This window comes from Protopterus annectens, chromosome 3.part1, assembly GCF_019279795.1.
Source record: "Protopterus annectens isolate FY-2018-M chromosome 3.part1, PAN1.0, whole genome shotgun sequence".
Classification (NCBI taxonomy): Eukaryota; Metazoa; Chordata; order Ceratodontiformes; family Protopteridae; genus Protopterus; species Protopterus annectens.
Window position 1 is genome coordinate 1,011,711,527 of NC_056732.1, and position 14,700 is coordinate 1,011,726,226.

The window sequence follows — 14,700 nt, forward strand, 5'->3', positions numbered from 1 at the left end:
GGGGATGAGATCTTCCAAAACAGCTTGAAGGAAAGGAAGCTGATCTTTCTGGGGCTGAGGGATACCCCCCTCCAACTGGGGGGGGTGATACAAGTCATTAAGTACCCTCATTCTATTATGGAGAGGACCCACCTGTCTAATAATGTGTCTCCACACTTGGGAGACAGTGAGAGTCTTAGAGAAAGAGGAACAGAGGGAAGGGGGTGGATTCAAGAGTGGCAGGTAGTCAGAGGTTACCTGCTCTGTCTTTAAACTGAGGCTTTTGTGCTGGTGGCTGTGAAGGTCTGGCAGGAGTAGATTGCTTGCCGGCAACCTTCTGGTTCTTGAAGAGGTAGCAGGTGTTGAGCGCATCGTAATTGTTTTTTTGAGGGATAATTCCTTTGAAACCTGGAAATAGGAGAGACAAACAAATGTTTCAAGTCCTGTAGTTCCTTCCCCCTTTGTTGCAGAGTCTTAAAAAGATCTGTGACCTTGGAGGTACAGAGAGGTGAACTGTCTAAAGGTGCATCAAGTAATTTTGCCCTTATATCATCTGGTAGTGGCTGTAGTCGTAGCCACAAATATCTTCTAAGAGCAGATGCTGATGCAGCAGGTCTAGCTGAGGCCAGAGCAGCATCAAAGCTGCACCCTATGGAGTGTCTAGTGACTTGAGAGGTCAAAGAAATAAGACTGGAAAGTTGCGTTTTTGGCTGTAGAAATAGGGATGTCATACACCTGTTTGGAGACTTTCAAAATGAGCTAGGGCATATTTGGACATATGGGTCTGATAACTGACCGCCCTGAACGTCAGGGTAGAAGATGTGTAGAACTTTTTGCCCACATGTTCCACAGCCTTGCTGTCTTTGCCTATAAGCAGGAGGGAAGGAGGAGGAAGGAGTTTGGAAGACTTGTCAGTGGAGATAGAGATGGTGCATGGATCGGCTGCAGAGCATTTCACTAGAAATGTAGCTGCCTCAAGGGCTTTGTAAAATCTATCAGGTCTGCATGGAGCAGGGGCTGAGAGTCAGGGCTCAACGATGGTGCACTGACAGCATCAAGGAATGCTGGCAGTACTGGGGGAATAGCTGAGGGGGCAGGAGAATCCATCTGGAGAAGATTATAGTACCTTTTCTGTACCTCTGTCATCTCAGATTAATTCCATTTAAAGTGCACCATCACAGCAATGGTTTCCCCAAAGGTGAGATGATCTGCTGGAGAGTCTGCTTCAGCTGATTCTTCCTCTGGAGATGCATAGCCAACAGGAGAGGGGAGCCGGGAAGCATAAGAAAGTGACTTCTGAGGAAGACTCAAAAGATTCCTCATCTACCACCTGGGGAATGTCTAAGGCTTGGGGCCTAGGGCTCAATAAAGGTGAGGCTCCAATAGAAGCAGGTCTCAAGGCCATAAATGGATTCAGGACACTCTGTGTGAAACTGTCAATCTGGTTGGCTTTCCACAGAAGGAGAGGTATGTTTTCTCTTTTTCTTTCTGCTTGAGAGAAGGCCTAGCAAGCGTCTACACAGGAATAAGCCTAGGGTCTGATGGCAATGAAGAACTGAAAGGATCCACCTGGTCGGCCGATGCAAGCCTGGGTTTCCACCTGGCAGAGACCGATGTCTGCAGGGCCTTCAAGGATGTGCCATCCGCACAGGGTTCTGCGGCTTCCACAATGGTAGACACCTTTACAGGTACAGCGGGTAACAATCAATCTTCCAGGTCAACATTAGTCACAGGATGAATATCGGAAGGCGGAGATGCAGAAACAGTAGCAGGCCTTAGGGTCTTGGCCTTTTAATTGGGCAGCTCCACTGGCAGATCGGATGACCCTTCCATGCCCAACGTTCACCGTTTGAGGCGCTGATTCTCCAGATATAAATTCAAAGCGTGGAGTCTGCAACGCACAGTTTGCGGGATGAAGGCCTGGCAAATGGTGCAGGCTTTGTGGTCGTGCAATGGCCCTAAGCAAGACAGATAGAGCTCGTGGGCGTCCCTGTGGGGAATCTGACAGCCACCCTTGCACTTACCCTTTATGAATGACATGAACAAGCACTAGCATGCAATAACACAAATAAAGGTTCCCCGACGGGGTACTTATCTTAAGATTGTAATCCCGATGGCCGGGACAGCAGGTACAGCTGATGTTCAACTGGCGGCAAAGAAGTTCTGAGGGATGGTGTGTGCAAATTTCACTTTTATGGCCCACGTTCATCTAGCCACATTGGGTGTCCTCACACACCTTGCAGTGACAGCAAACTTTTGAAGACTGGCCAGATGTTCAGGTAGTAAGATGAGGAAACCCAAGAGTACAGAATACTGCAATATGAGAAAAGGACATCAGTCACTATGTAAAACTTACTGGAGTGATGTGTTCAGTGAAAAAACTGCAGAAAGAATGTGAAAGGTTTTGAAAAAGAAATTGAATGCAAAAAAAAAATAAATAAATAAAATTAACATCAGGATCTAGGCACACAACATCAGGGGATTCTATTGCCAGAACAACAAGATACTTAATTAAGGTGAGAGACAAAACAATATAAGAAATGGAAGAGGTTAAACTACAACTTTGAAATAAACAAGATGGACAAACAAATTAAGCGTAGTATGAGACAAGGTCAACAAAAACTTTAAGAAAATGTATATAAAGATAATGGAGCATAAAAAGAAACTATTTTATTGATGCATAAAACATGGAAGGAGTTAAGACATACAAATCAATAATCTATGTGCAAATTCTAAAATTTATTCTGAGACGCATTAGATTATAGATATATTTAGAAAATCTTATGCAAAACAGTTTGGCTCCACGAAGGGGGTGATAAGTTGTCCTAGTGGTATCAAGATAATGACAGATACAGAAATCAAATTAGATTACACTAAAAAAGACTTATGCAACCTGGATCCAAACAAAGCAAAGGAAGGAGATAGAATTAGTAAAAATTACCTGAAAATGCTTCAGGAATGCAGTACAGTACCACTATACACTATATCTGATATTACTAGGTCATGTAAATATGGGAAGATTCCTCAAGACTGGAGACATGCACTTATTGAACCTGTCTAAGAGAAAGGAGAGTAGGACAAACAGTCAAACAGATCCTTAAGTCTACTTTCACGTTGTGGAAAAATAATGGAGAGGGTAATATCGGATAAGTTATAGTCATAATTGGAAAGGTTGGGAATTGACCATATATTAGCATGCATGTGTTAAAAATACATTACCAAATGTGACAATATTCTATAACAATATAACAGACATGAATGAAAATGTGTGTTGTGATTTACTTCATATAGATTTGACTTCAGCATTTGACAAGGTCATACACAAAACACTGATCAATAAGTTAGAATAAGTAGGTATTGATGTACTCTTGATAAGATGAAGAGCTGCATGGCTTACAAATAGGACATGGCAAATATACAGCAATAGGACAGCTGAAATTCTTGGTTATAGTCAGGTGTCCCACAAGGCTCTGTCCTAGGCCCATACAGGACTTTTTTAGATTAATCTTTCAGATCATTGTTTTCATCTGATATGTTCTGCAGTCTGTATGCAGATGACTTGAAACTGGGTAAACTATGTGTTACAGATGAGGCATGTCTACAAATTAACTTGAGTAAACTGACCATTTGGGCACATGAAAATATATGCTGATAAAAGCATCAAAGACTAAGCCTATCATTCTTGGGAAGCATAAGTTGAAAGGTGAATATTTAATACAGCACACAGTGATTGAAACAGTAGATTCATTTAAGAACCTGGGTATATGGGTAGATCCAGCCTGAGTTTTTCTAATCATGTCAACCAATTGGCTGATGATAGTTATAGAACTATAGGTTCTATAAAAAGTTTTATAAAGTCTAAAAAATCAGAAATGAAGAAGTCATTGGTTTAGTTACATTAGACCTAAACTTGAGTATGGAATAACAATATGGAAATTTTATAAGAAAACAAGCATGAGTAAACTAGAAAGAATACAGCTGAAGTATACCAAAGGCATTCATGTACGTAAAAAATTAAGTTATTATGAAAGACTGAAATACCTCAACTTGTACAGTGTCTCATACAGATATTTAAAAGAAGACCTTATTCAGTTACAGAGGGCATTTAGAGACAACTACCTCTGGGAATGTCTGGGTTTTCAATAAGTAGTAGAGAATCATCAGACAACCTATGCAGGAGATTCTGTAGGAATGAGAAGCGCAAGTAACTGGCTCTCAGAGAGCAGCTGATGCATGGAATAAACTACCAAATTAAATTAAGACAAGCACTAGTTTAGATATTTTTAACAACAGCCTGGACATTTATTATGGGAACAAGTGTTTTGGTATATTTGCAGGCTACAAGGGAGGTAATGCCAGCGCTTGAAATATTTTTATGTATGCATTGTAATAATGATCTTTATGAAGAAAAACACCCGAAACTACAAAGTGTACAGCCACAGGTTACAAACTAATCCAGAACCACTCTTGTGATGCAGTAATGCAGTAAATAAGCTCAGTAGAACTGTACAGTCGATCACACCAAATGCACATGAGAGATCGAAGATGGTTCATAGGTTCATAGGTTCATAGACTAGTACTAAGCTAACTGCCCTTGCGAGCCATTTTAAGCCTAGCCAATTATCCCTTGTGAGATTCAAACCTTGCACGTTGTGTTTGTAAGGCAAACACCTTAACCATTAGGCCACCCTCCCAACCCCAACTAGATTTTCTAAGTTCTTGATATTTCAAAATGAAAGCTGCTGTGCACTTAGAAGCAGTAATGAATGAAATACCTTGCTTTTGTCCCTTTCCCACCCTTAAAGATGAAAGGCCGGGTTCAATCTAACTGGATGCTTGTCCTGAAAAGCTCAACAGCTCAAAACAGCCTGTGGCTGTTGATAACAAAGACAAAAGAGCTGCCTTGCTTTATCTCTATTCCAACATTCTCACATCTCTAGACCAGACCCTGAAGAGTAATGGAGAATGACCTTCAAAAATGAGCTTGAAAAAATGGTACAGTAAACATGAATTATTGAACTACATCAAACAATTCAAAAGCAGGCCTACAAAAGCAACATACAATAAAATTCTGGAGCTATCCATTAGCAGCCACTGACTGTACAGTTGAGCTATGCAATTAACAACGTTCAGTATATTTTAGCCATTTTCATTTGGGATTTTTTTGTTTTTTTGTAATTTTACAAATACAATTTAACACCCAACTATTTTCTAAAGAATCAATAACCTTTAATTTGGACTGTTTAGAAACATTAAACTTTTCAGGGGCTGATAACAGGACTCAGCACTCCTAGCCAATCTACTGTAAATACAAGCGTCTTCTACTTGGTATGACAACATGTAACATGCATCTCGTGCCTGTGTCACTGTGGTAAATCATACTAAACTACAGCATGCAGTGCTATGGGAAGCTGCTTACATGAATCTTTTTCTACATGAAATGCTTCACTGTAGTGCCACATATCCTTATTTTAAGAATGCAGTACTTAAAAGCCAGTATAACAGGAGTACTTTTTTAAAAACGCCTTATACAATTAACATTCCTATACCCACCTCTTTCTCGGGGTCTATGGCTCCAGATGCTGCAACTGTAAGTCCAAGTTCTTTTTCCCTAGAAAGAAATGTAGTAAAAATGGAAAAAGTCAACATAAGACATCACTGCCTGGTATGACCAACCTGAATTTGTCACAGCACACTTTTAAAACAAAGGTAAATATATACATACCTAAACTGTAGTTTTGCTGGCCTTAAGCTAGTGTTCAGACCTACTTAATGGGCTTTCAGACTATTACAGATCCAGTGAAGTATAGCTGCACAAGTCCTCCTTACCTTTAACACTAGATGTTTGAATTCCTCACTGCTTCAATGGCACTTTAGATCATCTGCCAAGGTAACCCAATACTGGTCATCTTTCAAAAGCTTTCCACTCTCTTCCTGTGATAGCTGGCTGACTGAGGATATCCCGAAAAGGAAGCCTTCAGTTGTCAAAGGGATTGAGTGTTCAGGCTTTTTTTGCTTCCACAAAGGAAGAGAGGAAAGTATATAAAGCCAGAATCACCAGACAAAAGTAAATGTGTGGCCAATAAAGATACCATATAAAAACCAACAACTGAACCAGAGAGGTTGAAACCCACCTAATTATGCACAACCTTGGATTTCCTGATGGCTGCTGCCACTGAGGCAGTAAGGAAGTAGGACTTGTGCAGCTGTACTATGGTTATTCTCAACTGCGCTATGTTCATTTCCACTCCTTAGTGGCCTTTTGGGTAGATTCCGAAAGTAACCCATACCTGGGAGATGAATGGATAACTATCCAGCATTCCAGAGAATTGTCCTAGCAAAACCTGCTCTTGACCTTGGAAAGGAATCCAGTTTATAGTGCTTTGTAAAGGTATTAAAGGACCAGGCTGCTGCTCGAGTCCACTTCTTTTCAATATGCCATCAGAGAGGATAATGCCTTACTTGAGTGAGGCTTAACCTTGCCTGGAGGAGATTTACCATGGCAGGAGTAACAGAAAACAATAGCAGAGGACAATCATCGTTTCCTAGCCTACATATTTGAGTCAAACAGCTGTTCAGCATTCTTAAAGGTCTTTATTTTACAAGGAGAGATTGGGATTTTGAATAAAGATCCTTAAGGAGAATAACAATAACAATAAAGAATATTATATTCATAAAGAAGCAGAACATATTTTAAAATCTAAGCCAACATGGGATGGAAAAAGGAGATTCTGCTGATAGGGATGAATGCAATTAGGGATACAAACCAATTAATGATGGATTAGAGCATAATACAATGCCCTTGCGAAAAATTGGATAGGGTTGGCCCAACATGAAAGCTTACAACTCAGAGACTCACTTTGCAGATGTCAGAGCAATGAGTAAGGCAATCTTCCAAGTAATGAATTGAAAATCAGGCAGAGAGCAAAGGTCAAATTTTGAAAACAAAGCTGAGATCCTAGGGAGGAGGAATTTGCTTTTGTGGGTTCTCATGTACAACACTCCTTTCATCAACTGTTTGACTAGAATAAAAGCCAAAAGAAGGGGATCCACGGGCAGACAATATGAGCTGGCCAAAAGATGCACTCTGAAGCATATGATAAACAATCTCTAAGGAGCGCACACAAATTTTTCAAAACCAGATGGTTCCAAATTTGGACCACTGTTATTGGGTAGGCACTACCTAAAAAAAACTTCTTCCACTTGTAAATGTAAGATATTCTAGTTGCAGGGTTTCTTGCTCCCTGCTGAGGCCATGTCTAAAAGAAAGAAATCCAGGAAAATTCCTTGATATGTCAGAACTCTGTCTTCTGGCAAGAAGGCCATTCTTTTTTTACTGTGTCTATCCAACACCCCAGGAAAACAACACATTGAGAGGGTGTAAGGAAGGACTTTTGAAGGTTCAATTTGAAGCCCAGTTGGAAAAGGAGGGATGTAACCTTGTCTAAGGATTCCAAGCACCTGGATACAGAATATGCACAAATCAGCAAGTAATCTAACGGAAAAATGTGGATGCAAAAGGTAAACAATAGTGCCAGACACTTTGTAAACACTCAAAGTGCAGTAGATAGTCCAAAGGGTAATACAGAAAACTAATAATGCAAGCCAGACACAAAAATCTCAAACATTTCCTAAAATTGGAAGCAATATGAATATTATGATAAGCCTCCTTTAGATCTAGATTCACCATGAACAATGGTCTAGAAGCAATGCTAGTACTGACTGTAAGGGCAGCATTTTGAATTATGGAACTTTTACAGAGTTGTTTGTTTAGAAAGGACAAATCTGGGACAGGTCTCCAAGAAGTGTTTCTTTTTTGGTATCAAAAAGATTCTGGAATAAAATACTTTGCTTTTGTATACCACAGGCAGTAGTTCTATGATCCCTGCTTCTACCATGTGATGCAGCACTACAGAAAACAGCTCTGTCTGGTCTGGTGGGTGTAAGGGAATTCCTCTGAAAGGAGAAGGATTTTTCAATCCACTCTTCAATCCTCTCTTCCATTTATTTTCGGAAACCATTTGCAAGAGAATATTTGTGGTCAGGCTACTGGATTGAGATGGTGCCTGGGGATGAAGGAAGAGAAGAAAGGTCAGGAGAGATGGCAGGGATGCTCTGTGGCTTCGCATATGCATTCCTTTAAAAGGGGGGATGTTCCTTTTTCAGAAAGGAGTCCCTCTTGTTTGGTTTTGAATTATCATCCTCCTGTTACTTACTTCTGAATCAATGACTTTATTTGGCTGGGATTTTTGTTTGCTCTGTCCCTTGAAGGAAGCCACCTAGTTTTGGGACAACTTAGGTACATGAAACATCCCAGATGCCACATGCAGTAATCTGCCTCCATCATCCCACTGTTTGAGAATCTGTTTAACAGAGGGTCCAAACACCAGTTCAAAACTTAAAGGTACATTCAAAATTTCAGATTTTAAATCAGAAATTCTGATTATGTAACCAAGAACACAGTCATAATACAACAGAAGCAACATTGCTTGAGAATGTATCTGCACATTCAAGCTCATCTCACAAAGCAGTTTTCAAAATCTGAGTCAAATTAAAAACAATTTCATTCATACAAGACTTTGCTCTGCAGGTAAGGATCAGCAAAATCATCCAAACTGTATACACACGGTAAAATATATTTCCACATATAGGCTTGATAATTTAATATTCTAAAGGCTAGAATACCAGACAGAGACATCCTTTAGCCCTTAAGATACAACCATTGTCCATATTAATTGGGGGCACTGGATTAGATGAAGTTAAGGATTTTTTTTGAGCAGGCACTGAGGCAGACAGGAGCCGGGTCATAAGTCAAATGAGAAAAGGGACATGTCATAACTAAGGAGACCCTATACTTTCTCCGAGCCTTTTTAGGGACTACTGGAATAGATAATGGTGTCCTCTAGGCAGCTTTATAAACATCTTCCAAGGCTCATAATGGGAGGGGGGTAGCTATAGCATTGGGCATCTCATCCTCTATAATTTCATATACTCTGCCTAGCTCAGGTGTAGATCCCAATTGTTCCCAAGCAAAATCATCACTAAATCTAATAATCATATGTGGAAAAGTTAACTTGTTTGGACTTAACCTCAGATTCACCTTCTGACAAATTAGAGATACTGGATTCATTGTCAAATATGAACTCACCATAGTCCCCATAAGATTCCTCATCAATCTGTGGAATAACAGAAAGGGCTCTAGACAAACTAGCACTAGAGCCACGTATGGGAACATGTCCGCCAGAAATAGTGGTCTGCAGAACACTTAATCAAGGAAACCACATAAGCCTCAAAACAGGTATAAGCTGATAATCAGCTGTATGAAGAAGCTTATGTTTCTTTTTCTTGTGAACTTCACCACTGGGAACACAGTACTATGTCTGGCAAGGGGTCTCTTACTGCACCTCAAGGGTTTTGTTTTCCTATACCTGTGCCAGGTACTGGAAAAGCCCCAGAGAATGTGTTTAAACACCATTCCATAGTGTCTGGCAAAGCTACACTAGAGGGAGATGGGTCAAAAGTTAAGTGGTCAGCAGGCCAGGTAGTGGCCTTGACAGAACCACTAACCATGAGCTGAGGCATATTACTTTCCTTTTTTTTCTTTTACATGCAACTAGATTTGACTGGGGGAGGGGAACCAGCATTAGGATCAATTAAGTCAGGGGAGAAAACATCAGCCTGAATGATAAACTCACAGTACTGGATGATGTAGCACAATAAACACAAAGTCTCCATTAATAAGTTATGTCTCCACACAACTAAAGTCTGCCAAACTGTCCTATTATCATAAAAAATAAGTTGAAATGTGTTCAGACATCTTTTACAACTGTATAAAGCAAACACAAGCCAGTCAGGATGTAAAGGTCTACAGTTGCACAAGTCCAAAAAAATAATAATTTACAACTTAGACCACCAGGCTAAAAAATATAAACTCTATTGCTAAAAGGTTAGCGCTTTCAGGAAGACCCTTCATCAGACAAAAAACATTATTCCAGACCAAGTTAAATACATCCAAGTAACCAATCAACATTTAAAAACAATTAAAACAGTAATTAAATAATAGGTCTGCACCTACTCAAAACAGGCTTTAATGGTACAATACCATTTAAACCAGGGAGCCTATCCGCCCCCAGTGCTATAATCCACTTTATCTCATATAATTCAGTAAAACCTTTTATATCCCCCCTCAAGGATTGGGCTTGATCAACTGTAAAACCTGAAAAGAAAAATAATGCCCTTCATTCTCATTAATATGTTGAAATAGAGCATTATGTGTCCGTTTTAACCTACTATCTGAAAGATGTTTAAAAATTCTATCCTTAAATTCACAGTTGGTCTTTCCTACATAGAAAGACTTAAAATACATGCATCTGGTTAAATAAACAATATTTTCAGTGTCACAGTTGGCTATAAGATTAGCACAATATACCTTGCCCGTCACTGGATGAGTAAAGGTCTGTTCCTTACTTATTAAAGTGCATGCTCTGCACGTAGAACATGGAAATTTTCCATTTCTCTTACTACGAGGTGTTAAACCACTATCATTTGTAAAGGGATCCATATCACAAAGAATTTGTTTTTATTTTTGTTTCTTCTTATATACAAACCTCGACTCTTCCCCTACCAAAGTTTTCAACCCATCATCAGTTTTTAAAATCTTTCAGTTTCTCCTAATTACTTCACATATTTATTTATTATTAGTCCAAAAAGTTAAATATAGGTTGACTTTACTTCTAAAGGCCATGTCTTGCTGTTGTCCACTACTCTGCATCTTGCCTATCTTTTTATTTTGCACCCCTTGTGTAGAAAACCAAGGTGCTCCCATTGTCTTTCTCTGTTGAGATCCATTAAAAATACCTTGTTCTATCTCCCTATCTTTATAACCTCCGGATTTAAGTCTAGATAAAAACCTGCCCATTTCATTTTGAAAGGACTCTTCTGTATGCAACCTAGACAGTCTAATGCCTGTCCTTTATATTATTGGTCTTAGTCTTAAGCCCAGATGAAATGTATTCCAAACCTACATCCAAAAAGTCTACATGTGTAGTACAGTAATTCAACGTGAACTTCAGAAAATTTGTGGATGACTGAAGATAATGTACAAACTCTTGTAGGGATCCCTCAGTACCTTTCCAAAAAAGGAAAATGTCCACAAAACAACCATAAAAAAATAATGGACTGTTTCCACATATGCTCTCCTTTAATTAAAACCTCATCCTCCCACTGGGCCAAAACTAAATTGGCATAGGAATTTGCACAGGGGTGCCCATGGCCACCCCCTGTTTCTGCCAATAATAACATGGTCCAAACATAAAAATGTTATTTTCCAAAACTAATTCTAATAAACAGACAATTTGAAAAATAACCTTGCCACTAAAATAATTATTGAGTCCTAATATCTTTTTAGCAGCTTGTAGCCCAAAAGTATTAGGAATCATCGTAAATAAATTCCTACCATCCATCGTGACCATTAAAACCTGTTCGGTACTTACAGACTACTCTAAAAATGCAAAGAACTTAGTTAAAAAATCAGCTGTATCACTAAGTATTCGTGGAACTTGAGGAATCATCTCTTAATTTTGATTACACCCAAATTGAGCAAAATTCAGTAGCCCAACCCCTTCCAGAAACGATGGGTCAAAATGGAGGGTCACTCGGATCCTTATGTATTTTAGACAATGCTTTAAAAACTGGAATAACAGGATGTGTAACACACAAAATTAAAAACAACATCAATAACATTACTACTTTTAAAATCACTCAGCAAACAACAAACGCGTTCCACAATTTTCCTAACCATAGATCAATTAATTTCAAGATAGGTACTGTCACTGTTTAACATGTCCACTATTTTATCCAGATAATTCTTATCCATGACGACAATTGCTCCTCCCTTGTCGGCTGGTCTTATTACCAAGGAGTCATCATTCTTTAACAATCTGTAAGGCCATTCTTTCAACATCAGCTAAATTGTAAAAGCCCTTACCCTGCATACTTAAACCATCTTGAAAATCACTCTCACAGGTCTTTACAAACATATCAATGGCCAAACACAAAACCGGCATAAAAGTGCTAGGTTTCCTCAGTTTGCCCAATTCAGTATTGGAAACATCAACAGAACCATAAATTTTCCGTAGTTGCAAATTTCTAGCAAACAGCTTTAATTCAAGTACAAGGTCAGTATAACCATTGCAAAAGCTGGTACATAGTTAAAGCCTTTAATTAAAACCTGTACTTGAGTATCAGATAATTGCACATAAGTTAAAGAATTACCAGTACACAAAGCACAAATATCAAAACAACCAATGTGCAAAACCAATGTTAAAATTAGCTCCATGCACTTTAACCACCTTAAACTACCATAAAATGTTTAACAGCAATTTAAATTATATTTTCTAGTCAGAGATGTAAAACCACTACAGTACATTCAAATAACTTCACTAGCTACAAAATTGTGATATGATGTTAAAAACACGCAGAAGAGTTATACAGAGAGTAAATAATGTATACATGCTGAAAAACTCAAGTTCTGCAATATTTTCCTGTCAAAAGATGAAAATAAAGCAGAGTAACAAGAGTAGACAAGTCAGACCATTCCGAGGTTCTGACTACATGAGACAGTACCTAATACATAACACATACATACTGTACTTCTAAGAGAAGCACTGAAAATGTACCCGGAAACAATTAACAAGCATTTGTTCAAGACAGAAGCCAAATAAACATTGCTAAAGCAGAGATTCCCACAGGAATTTCCATAAACAACGACAGAAATAAATATATTTTATAAAGAAAAGTAGGGAACAATAATCAATAAAAATGAGAGGAAGGGGGGGACCTCAAATGAGGCTTATCTGAGCAGTAAGCCAAAAAATCAGCACTGGATCCCTTTAAGAGTCGGAGGACTTTCTACTTTGTAAGGCAGAAAAAGAGTGAAGTACAGCTGTGTAAAATCTTACCATAACTGGAGATAGCCTTTCTTTTCACTTTTTTAGTACTTGTCACCTCTGGGATCTCCTGCCAAGGACAGCATAATGTCTGGCCAGTATAGCAAATCCTTTATTACCAAAGACAGTCTTGCAACAGATGTATGCTCCCCTTGCAGGCATAGGTCATAAAGGTGACATGTGAACACTCCTAGCCCAGAAATGAAGTGCCCCAGGAGAACTAGGACCTCCAGTGGAAAGTAAAACATGTACATCCAGAAAAAGGAAAGGAGGAAGATAAGGGGAAGAACCCCTCAGCCAGAATGAGAAATGCCACCCACAGAAAAGGAGGGAAAGAACAGAGGGTAGAAAAAAGTTAGTGAATACTGCAACAATGAAAAGGAGGACATCTAGTGTTATGGTAAGACTTTACATAACTGCACTATGTCCTTCCATATCACTGTTGCAGTATTCATCACCTCTAGGACAGTACTAAAACTACCGGGAAGCCCTCAGCAAATCCATGAAGGATAGCATTGGCAAAACCTGCCCTAACTCTGGAAATGACATCCAGTTTGCAATGTTTAATGAATGAAAGACCAAGTAACTGCTACAAGGATGGAGCTCGTGCCCAAACCCAAAGCCCCTGAGGAAGCCACTGCTTTAGTAGAACAAAAGCAAACAACTGCTTGCCATGGAAGGATTAACAAAAGGAGGAGATGGTTTGTTTAAAAATTGCCAAACCCAATGTCCTGGTTTGATAAGAAAGAAAAACTTGGTTAGACTTAAGAAAGGCTTTTGTTTTGTACAAATACTAACTGAGCTGTCTATGCAAGTCCAAGGAATGAAGAATATTCTCACTAGCAGACTGTAAAGAAGGGAATAAGGAAGGTAGATGGAGAGATGCATTAAGGGACAGCTCATTAACCACCTTGGGCATGAAGGATTTATTAGGAGAGACACCATGCCTCTATGAAAAAAAAAACAAAAACAAGAGACTAACATCAAGGCTTGGAGTTTAGACACCTATCTGGCAGACTTTAAAGCAACCAAATGAACAGTCTTTCATGTGCAATGTTAAAAAGAAGTGGCATGTTCGAAAGGAGCCCGAGTCAGTTTTTCAAGGACAAAATTAAGATCTCAAGAAGAGTTAATGGGCTTTTTTGGGGGTCTGATATGAAGGACACATTTTAGAATTTGCTTGACCTCAAACCTATAGGCTAGAGAAGGATTCAGTAACAGACAGGAAGAGACTGCTGACAAGTGAGCTTTCTGTTAATATGCAGGGCCAGCATGCAGCAGTTCACACAGGTAGGAAAGAACTGAGAGAACACTCACTGAAAACAGATGCCAGTGAAGCTTAATATACCAGACAGAAGAATCTATTCTGCTTAAACATATCATTTTCTGGTAGTGTGTTTCCTGGCCTCACACAGGACCCCAAGCACGCCCTCAGAAAACTGAGGAATAAAAACTCTTATCATGCAAAGTGTCAGACGACGAGTGGACAGGTGAGGTTGAAGAAGTCCTTTGTAAGAAGATCCATGCAGTGCGGTAACTTGTGATGATATCCTTTGACCAGATGCAATAGGAGGGAGGAATCAGTACTGTCTGGGCTAAAATGGAGTCACCAACAAGATTTTTGAAGAGTCCTTCTCAATCCTGTGAAGGTCCATGGGAAGAGGAAGGAGACAAAAGGCATAAAGAAAAGTACAGTTATGTACACTTACCATAAATGTAGATGTTCAAGTGTATTCACTGCTGCAGTCATCACATTTGGGCTATCCCTGCCAGG

At 39.3% G+C, this 14,700-nt stretch overlaps 1 protein-coding gene across 1 annotated transcript in view; it reads right to left on the bottom strand.

The window, feature by feature from the left end:
- CSPP1 (centrosome and spindle pole associated protein 1) overlaps window positions 1–14,700 on the bottom strand; it is a 2,775,649-nt gene that overhangs the window by 1,956,321 nt on the left and 804,628 nt on the right. The window contains exon 7 of the mRNA XM_044066267.1: window positions 5,533–5,590. Coding sequence (XP_043922202.1) covers window positions 5,533–5,590 — 58 coding nt within the window. The remainder of the gene's footprint in view (window positions 1–5,532; window positions 5,591–14,700) is intronic.